We start from the raw sequence: 19113 nt of genomic DNA on the forward strand, positions 1-19113 counted from the left end.
GAGAGCTGGGGGTTCCCTCCCATCTTAGAAACTGCTTCCTGATAGTACAGTTGCGTAAATAACGCAGACATAATCCAGAGAGAAAAGAAATTCTGAGAGCATTTTACTGAGGAAAACTGAACAAAACCTGTACATAATTTGAGGGGAAAGGAACAGAGTGGTTTTGTCTTTCTGACATTAGGCAGTGTACAAAGCTGGGAGACATTTAACTAAACATACAGAGGAAAAGCTCCTGCAGAACTGCACAGCCATTCAGGGCACCTACCTCAGTAAACGTCAAGGCACTTTGTCTGGTTGCTAAGCAACACCCCCCTGCGCGCCCCCGGTTAGCCTTCTTACAGATATCAGAATTAACCCTTTAGTTCCTAATAGAATGATCCCTGCTATTGCACTTCCAATGCTTCCCTGGTAGGAGAGGCTTACCAGTCCTATTGCGGGTCTTGCATCCTGCTGTTCAGGTAGCCAGAATCTTACAGCATCCCAATCCAGTAAGCTCTGCCCCTGGAAGCAGCCTGATGGATTCCTGCTCTTCTCCTAGAAATATGGTGACATCCGATTTGAGGAAGTAGAAAGCATGCGGCGCCGTAACAGGCTGTATGTCATTCAGACCCTGGAGGTCACTACGAAGCAAAATGTGGTGAGTGAACTACATGCTCAGATACCTTGAGCTGTGTGGAAACAAGAACATTAGCCATCCTGTTCATTGTATGGTAACTTCACAATGTGTTCGTCGTAGTTGTCGTCATTTTATTTGCTGGCTGTGCATTATTGCTATAATAATTTGCTTTTTTATTTTAAGAGTACAAGCGGATGGATCTCTGCCTCAAGGCGCTTACAGTCGGAAATCCAATAAGGGAAGCAGAGGGCAACTATGTGGTTATTTCAGCTGCACATGCTTAGACTTAAATCTCATCCGCACTATACATTTAAAGCAGTATCGTACCAGTTTAAACAGTCATGGCCTGGGACACAAGAAGGCTGGGAACTGTAGCTTGTTAAGGTGCAGAGAATTGTTAGGACACCTCCCTGTTTCCCTCACAGAGCCACAGTTCCCTGGGAAGAGGGGTTGACTGTGAAACCACTCTGGGAATTGCAGCTCTGTGAGAGGAACAGGGGTCTCCTAACAACTCTCAGCACCTTTAACACCCTAGGATTCTTTGGGGGAGCCTATTCTTTGGGGTGGCTATTTAAAGTGGCTTGACACTGCTTTAAATGACTCAGGACTGCAATACCTCAAGGACCGCCTCTCTTCATATGAACCGAACCAGACCCTGAGACTCTGAGACCATCATCTGAGGCCCTTCTTTGTGTGCCTCTTCCACATGAGGTCCACAAAGTGGCAACACAAGAACGGGGCCTTCTCTGCAGCGGCTCCCTGTCTGTGGAATGCTCTCCCCAGGGAGATTCGCCTGGCGCCTTCATTATACACCTTTAGGCACCTGGCAAAAACGTTCCTCTTCTCCCAGGCCTTTGGCTGATTAAGCTATTGCCTTTTAAACTGTGTGTGGTGGAAGGTTGTGTGGCAAGTCGCCTCCCCCCAGGTGAAATGAAGACACTGGATACATTATTTAAGGTTAATGGGCATATAAGGCCACAACTTTATTGATTACAGGAATTGGAAGGTATTGGCCTTAGGCATTGGCTCCTATCGACTACCCAGCATGGGGACTGGGAAGGGTTATCCACCAGCCGTGGGAGTCCTGTTGAAGTACGCCAACTAGGATCCCATGGGTGTCACCGCTCGGGGGCGTGCCGGAGGCCCTCACCTCCCTAGGTTTCAGACAGAGCAACGCCCCCCCGGAGTCCTCTACCGGACTACCCTTTTCCTTGGGGGAAGGTGATGGCGCTTCCTTCACCCTTCATTTGCATTACAATTACCCCTGCCAATGCCTAACTGCCCATACCGAGGAAGTTGTGATGTTTGCTACGAGGTAGGCAAAAAAACCAAATGGCTGGAAGTGCGCCAAGTGGAAAAATTCCTACCAGGCCCCTTGTGGAGACCAACCAAAGTCCATAGCAAGGTGAAAGCTAGCTAAACCTAAAGGGAGGATGGGACGGGAAAACCTGTCAGCTTGAATGGAGGCAAAGAGGGCGGTCCCCGGGCGCGCCGGCCTTAAATGGTGTAGGCCACGCCTCCCCAGCCTGCCGATTGGCGGGCCAGGTCACAGACACGCCCGGGGATTCCCTCATTCTCTCGGGGGCTAAAACCAGCCCCCACATGTGTGGGAGGGGGTGGGTCCGCAACTCCACCTCCTCTTGAGCTCGGAAGTGGCTTTATTGGTTTGTTTCTGTTCTTAAGGAAGCAGGGAACCTTTTTCATATTGAGGGGCACATTCCCAAGGGCTACAGGCCACAAAGGAGAATTTTCCTTTTCTACAGAGAGTGTGAAGCAGGGTCTGCGAGGGACATCGCCTGAAGACAGGTGTAGTGATATACAGGGCCAGACAGAGAGGCATGGGTACTTGGGGTTCCTAATGAACACAGATGCACCTTGTCTTCACCCTAAAATGGCTTTGCTCAGAAATTTGAGGCGGTTGCATTCAGCGGTTGAAGGAGACATGGAAGAGTTAAGTTAAAAGTGTTTCGACCCAAGTGCACAAGAGGCTCTCAGCTTTTTGCTTCTGTGCCGGATGAAATCAGCCTCTTCTTTTACGAGCTGAAAATCAGCTAATGTCAAAGCACAAAGAACTGAGGGGGAAATGAGATTTACATCCTCCTAACTTGGTTGCTCTCATTCTGTCCTCTGTAGCTTCGTGTTATCTCCCAGGATGTGAAAATAAGTCCTAGCAACCTGGAAGAGCTGTATGAATTATTCAAGGTGAGAAGCTGTTTTTGCCTAATGTGCTTGTTTCCCAAAATTTCTTTGTTTCCCCCTTGAGTATCCTACTGTGACACACCTCCGACAGAACAGAGGAGAATTGATTAACTCCTAGAAACTGGCTAGCTCTTATTGATCTTCTTTTTAAAATAATAATAATAAAAAATATCATTTATTTATTTGTACTGTGTTTCCCCCGAAGCAGTTATTAGTTTATATCCAATACAGTTCTAAGTAACCAATCTTTCAGTGAAAAGAATTGTGCTTGTACAGAAGGACACCCCCCCCACACACACAAACACTCTTCTGGTCCCTCATGCACTCCATGTTCTCCCCAAATCTCTGGGCAGTTTGGGAAACCCTAGAACAAGTTTGGGGTGTGTGCAGAAGGGAGGAGAGGCAACAGAAGTCCAGTTGTGCAAGTCCTTCTATCGACTGCTTGGTGGTGTAGTGCTATGTTGGATACAAACCACAAACCATAGTTTCCCAAAGGGGCTGATATCAATACAGTGGTACCTTGGTAGTTGAACGGATTGGCTCCCAAACAAATCGGCTCCCGGACGCCGCAAACCTGGAAGTGAGTGTTCCGGTTTGCGAACATTTTTCGGAAGCTGAACGTCCGACACGGCTTCCGCGGCTTCTGATTGAGTGCAGGAAGCTCCTACAGCCAATCAGAAGCTGCGCCTTGGTTTTCGAACCATCAAACAGACTCCCGGAACGGATTAAATTCAAGAACCAAGGTACCACTGTGTAAAGACACTGCGAGCAGATGATACAGGCCTGCCAAGGGCTTGGAAACTGAAAAGACAAGGGACACAAGAAGTAGAGAAGTGCAATTAGTGCTTCAAGGATGGAATAAAGTGAGGAGCTGTAAATATGCACATTTATTTCCAGTTTGCTTGGATAGCAACCAACAACTTTTTGTTCTTTCTCCCGTTTTGCTTCTGCAGTCCCTGAGCAATAGGCAGTGCTACTTATTTTAAAGCATTTATCAAGTCACTTCATATTTTTATAATTTCTAGGCGGTGTACTCTCTCTCCTCCCCCCCCCCCCCCCCAGTTTAGGCACTAGGCATTCAGCTGGTAGCATTCCACCTGAAATCACAGGTCAGAGTTTGTGGGGAGTGCATCTTTATAATGATAGTGTGTGTGTGTGTGTGTGTGTGTGTGTGTGTGTGTGTGCGCAATATCATTTTAAAGATGCACTCCCCACAAACTACGACCTGTGATTTCAGGCAGAACACTACTAGTTGAATGCACAGCTAGTGTTTCTACTGACCATCAGACATTTTCAGTGTTATCTCTGATGCTTTACTATGTTTAACATGGTTCACAAATGTCTGGAACATCAGTTTGCCAGGGTGCTTGAACTGAACACAGATGGATGCTGGAGAGAGACTCAGTCTGACAATTTCAGGGCATCTTTGTTTTTCTCCTTTGACTATATTAACAGGGCAGGATACCCCCATATTCCCCAAGCTTCTCATTCTTCGTTATGGTTAATAAATACCACCAGATACTCAGTGAAGTAAGATTGTAATTTTGTATGCTGGTTTTCAGTTGTAAAAATAAATTTAAAAAGTCATTCCAGTGTTCCTTTTCTTTCTTTTTCTTTGCTTTATTTTTTTTAAAAAAGATATATTTAATTTTCAAATTTACAAACAATCATCAAGCAACCAAAAAACAATAAAAAATGAATTCCATAAATTCCCATGAACTTCCTTCCTCCCCTTTGTGGGTCCTTATGTTAACTTTTTTTTCCTCCTGCATCTTCTCTGTTGATCCAGTTCTTTTAAATCTCCATTGCAACCATAGTCCAACATTCAAGTCCTACTAATAATTTTAATTCCTTACAACGATTTTCAACATAAATTACATATTTCCCCCATTCCTTATTAAAATTTTGGTCTTCCTGATTCCTAATTCTTCCGGTCGTTTTTTGCCATTTCTTCATAGTCCTAATAATAATAATAATAATAATAATAGCAATTTATTTATACCCCACCCATCTGGCTGGGTTTCCCCAGCCACTCTGAGTGGCTTCCAACAGAATATTAAAATACAAAAGTCTATTAAACATTAAAAGCTTCCCTAAAGAGGGCTGCCTTCAGATGTCTTCTAAAAATCTGGTAGTTGTTTTTCTCTTTGGCATCTGGTGTGAGGGTGTTCCACAAGGCGGGTGCCACTACCGAGAATCAGTACAATCTGCCATTCTTCTCTGGTAGGGACTGCGTCTTCTTTCCATCTCTCTGCTTGGGGGGGGGGGATATGAATGGCTACATGTTTTTGTATGCAGCAAAGACATCAACAAAAAGGTGTAAGTATGGGAAATGTTACCTCTGAGCGACAACACGGAAGCAATGTGTTCTTATCCTTGTTCTTTCTCCCCCACAGGTTTTGCTCTTATTTAACACATGGGCTTTTGTGCATATTTTGCAGAAGGAGCATTTTCTCTCCTGCTACTGGAGCATGGACAGCCCGGCCCTGAAGCACCATGACCCCAGCCTCCCCTACCTGGACCAGTATCGCATCGACTGCCAGCAGTTCCGTGTCCTCTACCATCTCCTGAGCCCTTGGGCGCATTGTGCAAACAGGGACTCCCTTGCTCTGTGGACATTCCGGTTGCTGGATGAGAACCTAGATGGGCTTATAAACTTCAAAGAATTTGCCTCTGCTCTGGGTACACTGCTGAATGCATGCCATAGGGTCATGTGCTCCTCAGTCTTGGGCTGGGTTGGTTATATTTGCCAATGGACTCGCTGTCCATTTGGGGTGGCAAGAATGGCAGTGGAAGCAGCCTCAACAGGTTATGTTTGGTAGCATTTTTGCCATTCAATCCACTAAAATGCCAGTGATTTAATTTTTTTGCATTTTAATGAGCTAGGCCTGTATGATTCTGGATTTTTACCTGGTTTTAGTATCACAACAGTTGTAGACTCTTTACATGACTTAGGCACTATCTTGCCAGCCAATACGCTGTTAAACAATCTTTGCATATGGGGCAATAACGTCTCAGATCATTTTTTATAGAAATATCTAGGTATACCATCCATGCCTGGCCCTTTACATAGCTTAAATTTCTTTATTGCTTTAGTTATATCTTTCAGCTTTATTGGTGCTACTAAGGACAGTTTTTGTTCTTCTGTGTGGGTTAAACCACAGAGCCTTGGGCTTGCCGATTGGAAGGTCAGTGGTTCGAATCCCCGTGACGGGGTGAGCTCCCGTTGCTCGGTGCCTGCTCCTGCCAACCTAGCAGTTCGAAAGCACGTCAAAGTGCAAGTAGATAAATAGGTACTGCTCTGGCGGGAAGGTAAATGGCGTTTCCATACGCTGCTCTGGTTCACCAGAAGTGGCTTAGTCACGCTGGCCACATGACCCGGAAGCTGTACGCCGGCTCCCTCGGCCAATAAAGCGAGATGAGCGCTGCAACCCCAGAATCGGTCACCTTTTTCCTTTGTATATAATTTTTTGTAACATGATTTGAATTTATTTCTATTCGATTTGGAACCAAATATTTGTGACTCACTGTTTGTTTTTAGAGAGCTGTTTCTATATACGCTAATAATCTTGGCAGATTATACTATTTGTCCATAATTCCCATTATTGTCCACTTAAGTACCTGGGAAACTGCCTTATCCTGAGCCAGACTCATAAGCCCATGTACCTCAGTACTGTCTGCACTGACTGGCAGCAGCTCTTCGGGGTGTTGGGCAGTGGCCAGTTCCCAGGGCTACCTGGAGATGCGGGGATTGAACCTTCTACATGCAAAGCAGATGCTTACCATCAGTTTCATTGCACCCAGGCAGCAAGAGTTGGGGATGACGCTCCCCTGTACACCTGAGACTTCTAAATATGAATAATCTTTCTCTTTCCCCCGCCCCATCATCCTTCTCTGTTTGTTAGATGTCATGTACCATGGGAGCTTTACCCAAAAGCTGAAGCTGCTTTTCAAATTGCACATACCCCCAGGTGAGTCACTTTTGGGACATCATGTATTAGTTGTTCCATTGCCTGCCTGGGATTGTGAAAGATCTCGCTTGCATTTTCTGTGTTTATTAAATGCAATTTTATTAGCGTCATTGCTTTCCTTCAAGGAGCTCAGAGTGGCATACGGGGTTCCCCTTCTCTCTCATTTTATCCACTCAGCAACCCTGCAAGGTAGGCTGAGAGACAGTGACAGGCCCAAGATCAGCTTCATGGCTGAATCTAGGTCCTAGCCTATCACTGCTGGCTATCATGCTGTTTTAATATTTCAGTTATTTTATTGTTTTATGTTTATACCTTATTAGCTGCTTTGACTGTTTTGTGTAGAAAAGTAGGTTGCTTTCATTAAGAAATTACCTCTCAGAGCTGTTGTGAAAATGAGAGTGGCGGGGGGGGGGGAGATATATCCCTGAGATCTTCCGAGGAAGAACAGGATAACAATTTTGCTGCTTACTATATGGTGGGGTGGCCTGAGGCAGGAATGATCTTTTTCAGGCTCAGTTCTCCATCTGTATAATGGGAATAATGTGGTGCAAGGATAAACTAAACAAAAGTTTTTTGTGTGGAACGTCCTTTGCAAATGCAAGAGTGGTTCTCTGCTATCCTCAAAATTCTGCTTCCTTTTTTGCAGCTTTCACTGAAGTGGAATCCCTAAGCCCTTCCAAAGGGACTCAGCTATCTAAAGAAGAGTTGATCCACTTTAGCCAATTAAATGGTAAGCCTCAAGCATGCTCTGTTTATAGAACCAGGCGGAGATTAATCCCCCCCGCATTCCGCTGGGAAGAGGACTGGCAGTAGAACTCCAACTTGAAGTGCCAAGAAATGAATTTTAGGTTCCAACTTCTGAGAGGCAAAAGAAGCAGGATTTTCAGGTCTGTAGTTTCATACAGAAGCAGCCCTCCACACTGCACCCTGCCATTTAAAGATACCGAAACCAGAATTGACTGAAGTGAGACTGTTAGAGCTGCACCAGACTGCCTGATGAGCATTTGTCATGATCTACTTCTACTTGTGGTCTAAACCACAGAGCCTCTTGGGCTTGCCGATCAGAAGGTCGGCGGTTCAAATCCCTTCAACGGGGTAAGCTCCTGTTGTTTGGTGCCTGCTCCTGCCTACCTAGCAGTTCAAAAGCACGCAGTGCAAGTAGATAAATAGGTACCGCTCCAGCGGGAAGGTAAACAGCATTTCCTTGCGCTGCTCTGGTTCGCCAGAAGCGGCTTAGTCATGTTGGCCACATGACCAGCTGTCTGCAGACAAATGCTGGCTTCCTCAGTCAGTAAAGCCAGATGAGCGCCGCAACCCCAGAGTCGTCCGCGACTGGACTTAATGGTCAGGGGTCCCTTTACCTTTACCTTACTTGTGCAAAGCTCACATAGTGTTTAGACTTTGGGACCTTCCAGGTGTCCTTTTTTAAAATCATGCATTCATTATGATTTGTGTTCATGACAATATCAGGGTGGGTTTATACGATCCTGCTTCAATACCATTTATTCTGTTTTAACCGGACTTGTTATATCCTTCTCTCTCTCTCTCTCCTCGCTCCCTCTGTTCTTTTAAGCAGAATTGGGAGAAAGGGGTAATTTAAAGTGGCAAGGGTGCTCCATTTTTGCAAAAGTGGCTCAGAACCACTAATAAACTTTACGTTTTTTTAAAAATGCAGCAAATCATATTTGGCAATAGCTAAACTATTTGCAGCCATTTGCCTGTCCATTGAGGGAGGAAATGAGAATTTTTAAAGTGTGCATCTCATATCTTTCTAAGCAATAGACAGCTGAGGCTGTGAAACAGACACCAGAAAAATAGAGTGGGCTGTAACTGAGACCCTTTTTCTTTAGCTGCCTTTCAGAACTTAAAGGCATTTGATGCATCAAAGCTGGGGGAGGGACCCTGTAGTTTTCCTGTGCTTCTCTTTTCTATAAAAATTTCAGATTGTAAAAAATTCAGACATTACAGCCAAAGTTCATTGGGCAGACTGTATGCTTTCCACACAGTAGGTCCCTGGTTCAAATGCTGGCATCTCTTGTTAAAAAAGATTTAAGTAGCACCTGCTGTGAAATATCTCTGGCTGAGGCTTTGAAGAACCCTGTCAACACAGGCAGTGCTGAGCTAGGTGGATGAATAGAACTTATTCACACTTAACACTAAACCATGGCTTGAGAAGGAGCTTGGAAGCTTCCACTTCAATTTAAGTTAAGTGTAACATCTGAACTCTAAACTGTAGTTCATCTTAAGCCAGTGGTTTTCAACCAGTGTGCTTTAGCCTTGAGGGTGCCTTGAGGGATGGTCAGGGTGCCATGGGCAACACTGGCCTTCCTTCTTTCCTTCCCTCCCTTCCTCCCATGGCCTCTCGCATCTCTGCCTCCGAAAGGCTTGCACAACCGTTTGTTGCAGCAGCCCTGGCTACAAGCTCACCAGGTGAATGGTGCCTCTGGGGCTGGCCAGGGGGTGCTTCCTAGGCCCCTGTGGGGCCGTGTGAAGAGGCACCTCTGTTTGGGGTAGAGGGGGCAACTCAGAGACCAGGGGCGGCAGCAGCAGCTGCCCAGAGGACTCCCAAGGAGGGGGGAGAGGAGAACCCTCCACAAGGGAGGGGGAGAGGCTGCAAGCTCTGCAGGCAAGGGGTGACATAACTGGGCTCCTGAGCCCCACAGGGGGGCCGAAGAAAGAATGTAGTTGGTCAAGGGGGATGTGGACCCAAAAATGTTGAAAACCTCTGTCTTAACCAAGTGGTTTGTTGAAACAAGCCAGCTTCTTAAACTATGGTTTGATATTGGCCTGTTTCAGCAAACCATTGTCAAAATTAAGAACAGATTTATTATCAGGTTAGGAAAAAAATTGAATAACAAAAAATAAAATATTTATGAAAAAATACTGTAATTAAAAGATGGAAGCAAAAGTGGCCAGGTTGCAGGGAGGGGTGGAAAAGTTATGAGCCCAGTGTTCATTACAGCTCTTTCTTGTATGATTTAGCATTCTGTCCAAACCAACCCATAAACTCTCTGGTTTGAGGCAGCTTCCAATGTCCATTTTTATCTTCCTCTTCTATCCTAGTTTCTTCTCCTGAGGACCGTGAAGGTGCTGATGCTTTAAACAGGAGCCCAGAAAAAGGTTGGTGAACTTGATTAATATCCAGAGAACTTGCGTCAATCTATACATATCATGCAGGGAAGATGCTGTAATATTTAAGTTAGGATAATATATATATTCAAGTTGGAAGGGTCCCAAGGATCCTCTAGTCTAACCCCTCTGCAATGCAGGAATCTCACCTAGTGCACACATTAGAAATGGCCATCCAACCTCTGCTTTAAACCTCCAAGGAAGGAGAGTCCACAGCCACCTTCCAAGGGAGTTTTGTCAGCTCTTACTGACGCGGGCGGCACTGTGGGTTAAACCACAGAGCCTAGGACTTGCTGATCAGAAGGTTGGCAGTTCGAATCCCCGCGACGGGGTGAGCTCCCATTGCTCGGTCCCTGCTCCTGCCAACCTAGCAGTTCGAAAGCACATCAAAGTCCAAGTAGATAAATAGGTACCGCTCTGGCAGGAAGGTAAATGGCGTTTGCATGCGCTGCTCTGGTTCGCCAGAAGCGGCTTAGTCCTGCTGGCCACATGACCCGGAAGCTGTACGCCGGCTCCGTCGGCCAATAAAGCGAGATGAGCGCTGCAACCCCAGAGTTGTCCGCGACTGGACCTAATGGTCAGGGGTCCCTTTACCTTACTGACAGAACGTTCTTCCTCCTATTGAGTTAGAATCTTCTCTCAACCGTTCCTCATAAGACTTGGTTTCCAGACCCTTGATCCTGGGAGCAGCTAACATGCTGCACTCCAGTTTTTGGAAACTCAGCTTCCATTGCCCTCCAACCAGCATGCTGTTGTGAAATTTGAATGCCCTCCTGAACCACCAAATTCCTCTTCCAGATGTTGCAGCTGACAATATAGAAAGCGTGTGAGAGCAGAGAAATTGGGTTGTTTTATTGATCTAACTAGCCTTCTTCCTCTGAGTCCTGCCTGTCTTCTGGAGATCTCAGGGTAGCATGTAGGATGGGGGCAGTCCATATGCTGCCCACCAAAGGTCAAGTTCTCCAGGTGGCAAAGGCGGTGAGGGTGGGGAAGTTCTGCTCCTCCCAGGGGGGAAAAAGACAGAAATCTCACTTTGGAAGACCAAAGTCTGTACAGTAGCAGCAATCAGGCAGTGGTTCTCAACCTGTGGGTCCCCATATGTTGTTGGACTACAACTCCCATCATCCCTGAGCTTTGGCCTTGCTAGCTAGGGGTGATGGGAGTTGTAGTTCAGCAACATCTGGGGACCCAGATGCTGAGGATTCTAGGCACTCCATGGAGTGAAGGGTATTTTACCTGCATGCAGAGGGTCCCAGGTTCAATCCCTGTTATCGCCAGGTGGGGCTGGGAGCACCCCTGCCTGAATCCTGGAGACTGGCTACCAGTCGGTGTGGACAGTATTGTGCTTGGTGGACCAATAACCTGACTTTGATAAGGCAGGTTCCTATGTTCCATTGAGTTCCATTGTGTTCCATTCCCCTATTCACCTTTTTGCCTGTTGCAAAACAGCATTTCATAGCCACTGACCATACTCAGTCTTCATTGGGACGCTTTTGTCTCTTTCCCACCCCAGAATTTTAAACCTAAACATTTTATTTTTGCACTTCTGTAAACCTTGGGTCTCCCTCGAAGCTGTTGGATAACCTCTGAGTGGTGCTGCCTTGGCTATGTAAACGATGGCACCCAGAGAACTATGTTCATGCCAACATGATGTCCTCCAGATATCTTTGAACTGCAGCTCCCGCCATCCCTGATGAGGGTTTTGGGAGTCCTCATCCCTGCTGCAAAGCCCCAGTGTGATCCCGCAAGAGCAACATAGAGACTGCTGTAGATAGAGTGAGGATTTCACTATTCATTTGTGTCTTGTTGCCTTCCAATTAGGTAAAGGAAAGGTTGACATCCAGGCCTATTTGAAGCAGTGGCAGGATGAATTGCTAAAAAAAGAAGAAAGCATTAAGGATTTGCCCCGCATGGACCAGGTAAAACTCACCTATGGGAGAACTTGCAAGGGGGGTGTTATCTGGGGTTTGGTTCGTTGGTAGGAGCAAACAATGACCCCTGAGCCTGACACATGCTAACAGGGTAACAGGTCATTAAAATAAAGAAGGAATTATAGAGTAGGAAGGTGGGGGCATCTAGTCTAATTCCTTTCTTAATGCAGGAAATTCAGAGTTCAGGCATCCCTGGCAGACGGCTGTGGCCAGCCACTGCTCGAAGGTGTCCAGGAAAGCCCAGTACAGTTGTACTTCTCCCCCTCCCGGCTACGCCCATCTGTGCATGTGCTTGTACATACGTGTGTAGGTGGGGCTTGGGCATGAATCCTTGGAATATGATTGGGCGCAATTCTCTACTCACTTACCTGGGTAGTGGAATTCATTGGGGCATATTTCTGGATAAACATGGATTGTGCTGCTTGGCCATTTCCCTGTTTTCATATATCTGTACAGTGGTACCTCAGGTTAAGTACTTAATTCGTTCCAGAGGTCCGTTCTTAACCTGAAACTGTTCTTAACCTGAAGCACCACTTTAGCTAATGGGGCCTCCTGCTGCTGCCATGCCACCAGAGCACATTTCTGTTCTCATCCTGAAGCAAAGTTCTTAACCCGAGGTACTATTTCTGGGTTAGCAGAGTCTGTAACCTGAAGCATATGTAACCTGAAGCGTATGTAACCCGAGGTACCACTGTATTTCCTCCTAATAGGGGAAAACACCCTTATCTTCATATATTGTACTATTGCCCAAATTAGTCCTAGTCAAGGCATTCCAAGATGTGAGGGCAATCTGGCTGCGACATCTGTCACCCCATTGATCACCAGGGTTGATTCGGCTGATCTGGCTGGCTAGGCGGGTGTCCCCTTCCTCCCTCACCGCTCCATGTGCGTCCCTCCCGAAGCTGCGCGCTCGGTGGAAGAGGACGACCATCCCAGATAGAAGGAGTGTACCGTTCTTCGGTCAAGGGTATACGATAGCTGCGCTCCCCTGCTAGAACCTCCAAACAAGCTCAAGGCGTTCCAAGACTCTGGTAAATGGACCACCAGTAGTCTGTGAGCTTTGTTCATGTAGTCCACAGCATGTCCACCTTAAATATCCATATCAATTTTTAATTGTACTTTAATTGTACTTGTATTGCTTCTTTTAATCCATCCTATTGTACAGTTGTACCTTGGTTCTCAAACGGAATCCGTTCAGGAAGTCCCTTCGACTTCTGAAAACGTTCGAAAACCAAGGCACGGCATGGCTGCAGGAGCTTCTTGCACTCAAGCGGAAGCTGCGTCGGGCGCATAGCTGTCAATGTTTCTCTTTTTTAAAAGGGAAATTCCCTTATTCCGAATAGGATTTCCCTTAAAAAAAAGGGGAAAGTTGACAGCTATGGTCGGGCGTTCGACTTCCAAAAAATGTTTGCAAACTGAAACACTCACTTACCGGTTAGTGGCGTTTGGGAGCCAAAACGCTCGAGTCGCAATGCATTCGACAACCAAGGCATGACTGTCTCTTTTAAAGTAATCAGTTCATTGTCAAACTGCCCTACTGTCAGGAAGCCTCTCCTCATGTTCTGCAGAAATCTACCATCCTACAACTTTAGCTCTAGATCAGGAGAGAAAACACCTTCTCATTGTGAAAGCCATTCAGTTATTGGCACTCTATTTATTTTACAGCACCATTTTAAAAGTATTTTTTATGCTGTGGCAAAAAAAATCTTTGCAAGGCAGTTTGCAAAATAAAAACATGAAAAATGGTTTAAGTGTTTGTGCAATATGTACAAACATAGAGACACTCGAACGCCCACAGAGACGCGCAGTTAACTAAAACTGCATTAGCATAATCTTCCGAATCAAGTAAAAGCATCAGTAGCTGGTAAAAGAAAAAAGTAACTGTGAAATATAAAACCAGCGGCAATTTAAAGCTGGTTGAAACATCTAGACCAGCGTGGTCCAACACTTGGCTTGAGGGCTGCATGTGGTCCTTAAGGCCTTGTTTGGCAGCCAAACTTAGCTGGCTACACTTCTGGTACCTGCCAACCTGTCAGATCGTGCTAGCATGTCCCACTTAGAAGCACTCTTTGTAAATATGTTAAGAGGCTTTTAGAAAAAGAAACAGGAGGTTGTAAAATATACCTTCTTATTTCTCCCTTCTCCACCCACCCCAGTCCCAGTTTATCCAGTTTTCAAAGACTTTGTATAACTTGTTTCACGGAGACCCAGAAGAGGAGCTGCTCTATCGCGCCATTGCCACTGTCACCAGCCTCTTGCTGAAGATGGAGGAGGTTGGCCGAAGACTCCAGAGCCCCACTTTGCCAGCCAAGAGCATGGCCCCTTCCACCTCCAACTTGGGTGCAGAAGATGCCCGGACGCCCCCAGAGGCTCAGCCTACCCCACAGATTGAAAGAGGTGGACCTCAGAGCCCACGCAGACCTGATGAATGGTCGTTTGCCTTTGAGCAGCTCCTGGCGTCTTTACTAAATGAACCTGCTTTGGTGAGATTTTTCGAGAAGCCAGTAGATGTCGCAGCCAAGTTGGAAAATGCTAAAGTTTCTCAGTTGAAAGCGAAGGCCAGAGTATAGCACCTGCCTGACACTCCGCACAGAGGCACTTGGAAAGATGGAGGGCCATTTGTGAGCTCAGCATCTTGACTTAGTCAGGAGTTGGGGGGTTTGAAGATTCAGCTTGATCCCCTTCTATGCCATAGGCAGGGTTGTTTGTGTTTTTGCAAAGTTAAAATAAGCGTAGCTTGAAGGACAATTTGCACCTAAATTTTGCATTTTTAGTACACCTGGGAGACTTAAACCACAACAGCCAACACAAGCCAACTTGGAAGGGAATAGCAAGCTGGTCTGTCAGGGGCAAAGTTGGGGGTGGTTTGTGGTTGTTGTTTTCCCAAACCACCGTTTCGTGTTAATAGTTCTCACGCTGAATGTAATGTCTGCCACTTTTGCTGCAGAGTGGTGTTGGCCTTTACCTATTCTGTTGTAACTGTTGGTTGGATTTCCAAAGAATTGCTTCTTAAGCTCTGAATGTAGAATTTGTTTCCTGCTTTGGGAGAGATATTTTTTGATGGTCAGTTGAGCATGGCTGTTTAAAAGGGGGGGGGGAGCTGTGTTGTTTCTGTGAATGGGACCAAGTGCTGCTTTTGATCATTACTGTTGTTGTTGTTTTTTAAAAAAGTGGCAAGTTGATACAATCTTGGGGAGCTTCCAAACCCAGTTCACCTCCCCACTGTTTTAATTTCTGGCCCTAGACCCTTTTACTTGTGGGAGGTCCTGTGGTTCCCTGACCATGCTTACCCTAGATTAGCCCAGTTCACAGTGCATGGAGGCCACATCGCGATGGCGGCTTCCTTCCCAAATCCACTCTGGTAAAGGGAAGATGACATGGCTTCTTTCCATGTCAACATCATCTAGTGAAGGTGGCGCTAGAATAGACATGAACTGCAGCCTGGTGTCTCCACTCAGGTGCCCCCAGGAAGAATGAAGGAGACGTGCTCCTGTGATGCAGCGCTAGTCTGTGGATTTGGCTTTAGATCGGGGGCGTTTAACATTTTAGTTTATCTTTTTACTCAGGGCTACATTCACCCTTGGACAATGCTCCAGGGGCCAAATCCCTCTGCATAGCCCAAAGTGTAGGCACCCCACACTCTAAAATGTTCACACACACAGCCTCTCCTTCATGTTGATCAGTTGAGGGTGGGAGGGTGGGGTGGGGGTTACTGTCCACTCAACAAATGATGCATCTCATGACCAAGAATTGGGTGATTTGCGTCCACATCAGGGCGCTGGACCGTATGGAGGGGCTTAAACGTCTCTGCCCACCCTGGCTAACATGTCTGCAGTGTGTATTTCTTTTTGCTGCCACTGCCCAAACTGGTGTGGTCTTGGCGTGGGGAGTGGGGGTTGCATTGCTTGGGACAGAGGTTGCATCAGGTCCCTGGGGCTGCAGCCTTCCTTAAAATCATCTGCTTCCTTTTTGAGGTAGAAATAAGGCCAGCACAAAGCAGCTTTGTAATACAGATTGTATGATACTTGAAGGATTATTGTGAAGTGAAGGTGAACACTGTTGTGGAGAACTGTTCCCTGCTGGTGTCTTGTATATCTCTGTAGGCTTTTAGGACTAAGCCAGTTTCTAGTACCTGTTAAATTGAAACACACATGCGCGTGCGCACACATGGGGCTTATGGTCTCTTTCTTCACTCGTCTCTCTTTTGTTGGCATTGCTGATGTCATAATGGTTATAGGAAGCACTAAAATTTCAACAAGCCCCTTCCTCCCAAATAATCTCCAGTGTCCCTGCAGGGTTTTTCTCAGCCAAATGGAGCTAGCTGATGCTAGAAGAAGAAAGGGCAGTTCCAATTCAGAACTATGTTCCTAGTGCAGTTTGAGTGATGAGAAAGCCTCGCGAATCCATTACTCTCCATGGCTCAGGTGGACCAATTTCTTTTTATTTTCAAAGCATGTCATCCAATAGATCTGTTTACAAATTGTAAGCAAATTATCTTCCAGAACCTTGTAGGTACAATCTTTTATATGCAGAATGACCAGCATACATATTATAGGTACTAATCAGATTTTGATTACCAGTGACAGAGGTACTGTGTTTAGGAGTTCTTTCTCTCTGTGTGTTTCTGTCTCCCCTCAGGTCTTTTTTTTTTAAAAAAGCATTTGAAATGTGCAGACTTCTTATCTAACCAAACAGCCTCTGGTGATATGTGCAAAGTAGATATTTGCTAGCAATGGGCATATTTGCTCAAGACAAGGAAGAATGAGCTTTCCAGCTCTGAAGGAAAAAGCTTTAACAACTGGCAAGGCAGAGGAGGAGAAATCAGTCCACTTAGTCTTAGCCTCTTTGGACCTTTCCATCTGCATCCCTGACAAGGCTTAATCTTAATTATGAATATTTTGAAACAAGTCCAAAGTTTTCCGCCGGTCTAAATTCTATGCAAATACACCAGCACTGTGGAAGGCGTATGTTGCCTTTTAAAAGCGACTGATTTCTGTTTGTCTCTGTTGCCCAGGGAGGTGGGTCTTTAGATCACAACCCACACACCTTGCCAATGAATGCAGCTTGGATATTGGGAGCAGATGATTCTTTACAAACTTGTTTTCCACGCTTACGTGTCTTTTCCCCTTACCTCTTTCCCATTCTTTAAGGATGGAATCTTGAGTTCTCATCCACAGGGATGAGAACAAAACAGAAAGATCCGTTTTCTTAATATTATTCTGGATTTATTTTTCCAAAGAGTTGCTCAGTTCAATATGGGCAAACCATGCAGCCTGATTCCTCCCCACACCCCTTTCAAAATACTCCATTTTTAAGTTCCTACAGGAAACTCTTATTTACCCAAATCCAGTTGTTTTCCACTTGGCTGCCTGAAATGAAACATTCAGTCGATGTTTTCCAGGAAGCAACAGAAGTCCTGACCTGGGAATTAAACAGGACCTCACAGCTGTTGTTTAGCAGGCAGCATTATACCTATGCATATCTATTTCAGCTTTATGCATGCAAGCTAGGAAGTGACATTTTTGAAAGACTCCTTATTAATGTGAAGCTTAGCAGGAAAAATTTTTTAAAAGCTTCACTCTGATGCATTAGTTTTCTACTTGCAGGTTTTCCTTTTTTCCTAAAAACAGAAAGTGGGAGAACTTGCAGAAATGATATCACCCTGTTGCCAGGGTGAGGAAGTCTAGTCTACTGCCACAGTCTGTTTCATGCACCTAGCATTGGAGAGGATGTTTCTAACATAGGGACTCCAGTCCCTTTACTCTGGTAAAAAAACAAGTATTTTGGCTTTGTGTTGGATGGGATTGCTGTAGTCTCTCCTTCACAACATAAAAAGAAGTTTATTAAGACAGAACTTTAAAGCAATCCCTAGGGCTCTGAATGGGCAAATTGGGATCAACACCTTCCATGAAAAGCATTTTTCTTTTCTATTAAACCTACTCTAGGGATTGAATTCCTTGGCACTAGTTTTGATCAAAGTCTACTATCCATTTCTTAGTGTGCTTAGATGGTGGAAGGCCACTGGGTCTCGGTTTCATGTTTGTGCCATGCTGTTGTTGTTTTTTCCGGTGGTACTTGCTGCAATCCAAATATCTGAATATCTTCCTGAGAGTCGCCTCTGCAGTTACCAGAGCATGCATGCATGCACTCTCTCTTTCTCGATCACACACAGGTGCTCTAGGCATTCTATGCAGCTGAATATAGAACATTTGTAGCTGAGGAACAGTAGAACAGAGCAATGAAGCTTTAGATCCATGGTGGCTAAGTTGCAAAATAATGAGGTCATTTGGCACATAACACTAGGGATGATGGGATGCATAGAGGGTTAGATTATCAGCTGCCATTAACTGTTCAGAGCAGGTTACTGAGCAAGTACCTGTCAAAGCAAAGACTTCTCACACTATTGCAAACTCCAGCAGTTTTCTGGGGTGGGGGGATTCTACCTGTTGCGCAGGTAGAAAAATCTGGTGGGCTGAGAGCCTTTTTAGTAAGATCTGATTGCACAGGGATTCCACTAAAGGGTGGGGGTAGTATCAGGTGACTTCACTGTAGGTCACCTGATCAGAGATAAATTTTCACTAACAACTGCAATGATTGTTCATTGCTGTAGCGTGTAGCCATGCTGTTGCCTCACAAGTTTCAACTTTTATAATACAGTTTGCCAAAGATGCAGCTGTAATTTCTTAGGGAGAACAACAACAACAAAAAAGATGTATTTATCTGCCTTCTTCCAAGTTCCTCATCTTAATGTCTGTCTAACAAACAACTTATGGAGAGAGATATTGAAATAAGCTTACAAAAAAATACGCGTGTAATTGTCTTTAAGAATAAATTTCTAAATAAGATGAATATGGTATGTTTTCCAGAGGAACTGGATTATTTTATCCTTTTTGCTACCAAGGAAATAAAATATGTTTATGTGCTGGCGTTTTGTATTTTGATGACCATGTTCTGTACACAGCAAATTCACTGTATCTTTAATGAGAGGAGATGAATAAACGATCATTTCATGGAAGTAGGGCAGGTGGAAACCTGGCTCACAATATGCCTCTGACTGTCCATGGTTAAAATGTTGATGGTAGGATTTTCAATAGTGTTTTCTTGGGGAGGGAGGCATTGTAAAGGAGTAGGTGCTGGGACTGCGAGAGAACTGGGTGACTGGGTGGTGGTTAGGGGGCAGATGTTGTTAGAGAAAAGGAAGATGGCCCACCCCCTTCCCTTCCACAAGCCTTTTAATTTTTTAAAAAACCTAGTGCCCTACAGAGGT

General features: G+C 45.3%; 1 protein-coding gene across 4 annotated transcripts in view; it reads left to right on the forward strand.

The window, feature by feature from the left end:
* Positions 1-14886, forward strand: part of TBC1D8B (TBC1 domain family member 8B) — a 46675-nt gene extending 31789 nt beyond the window's left edge. For 3 of the 4 annotated variants that reach the window (XM_053374690.1, XM_053374692.1, XM_053374693.1), the window contains 8 exons: positions 539-637; positions 2750-2818; positions 5257-5497; positions 6721-6786; positions 7433-7516; positions 9850-9906; positions 11737-11834; positions 14003-14886. In XM_053374690.1, the coding sequence (XP_053230665.1) occupies positions 539-637; positions 2750-2818; positions 5257-5497; positions 6721-6786; positions 7433-7516; positions 9850-9906; positions 11737-11834; positions 14003-14416 (1128 nt within the window). In that variant the 3' untranslated portion in view covers positions 14417-14886. Of the gene's footprint in view, positions 1-458; positions 638-2749; positions 2819-5256; positions 5498-6720; positions 6787-7432; positions 7517-9849; positions 9907-11736; positions 11835-14002 lie in introns of those variants that run through there. The other variant, XR_008328647.1, reaches the window with a different exon arrangement.
* Positions 14887-19113: the final 4227 nt, after the last annotated feature.

This window comes from Podarcis raffonei, chromosome Z (genome assembly GCF_027172205.1).
Source record: "Podarcis raffonei isolate rPodRaf1 chromosome Z, rPodRaf1.pri, whole genome shotgun sequence".
NCBI classification, from domain to species: domain Eukaryota; kingdom Metazoa; phylum Chordata; class Lepidosauria; order Squamata; family Lacertidae; genus Podarcis; species Podarcis raffonei.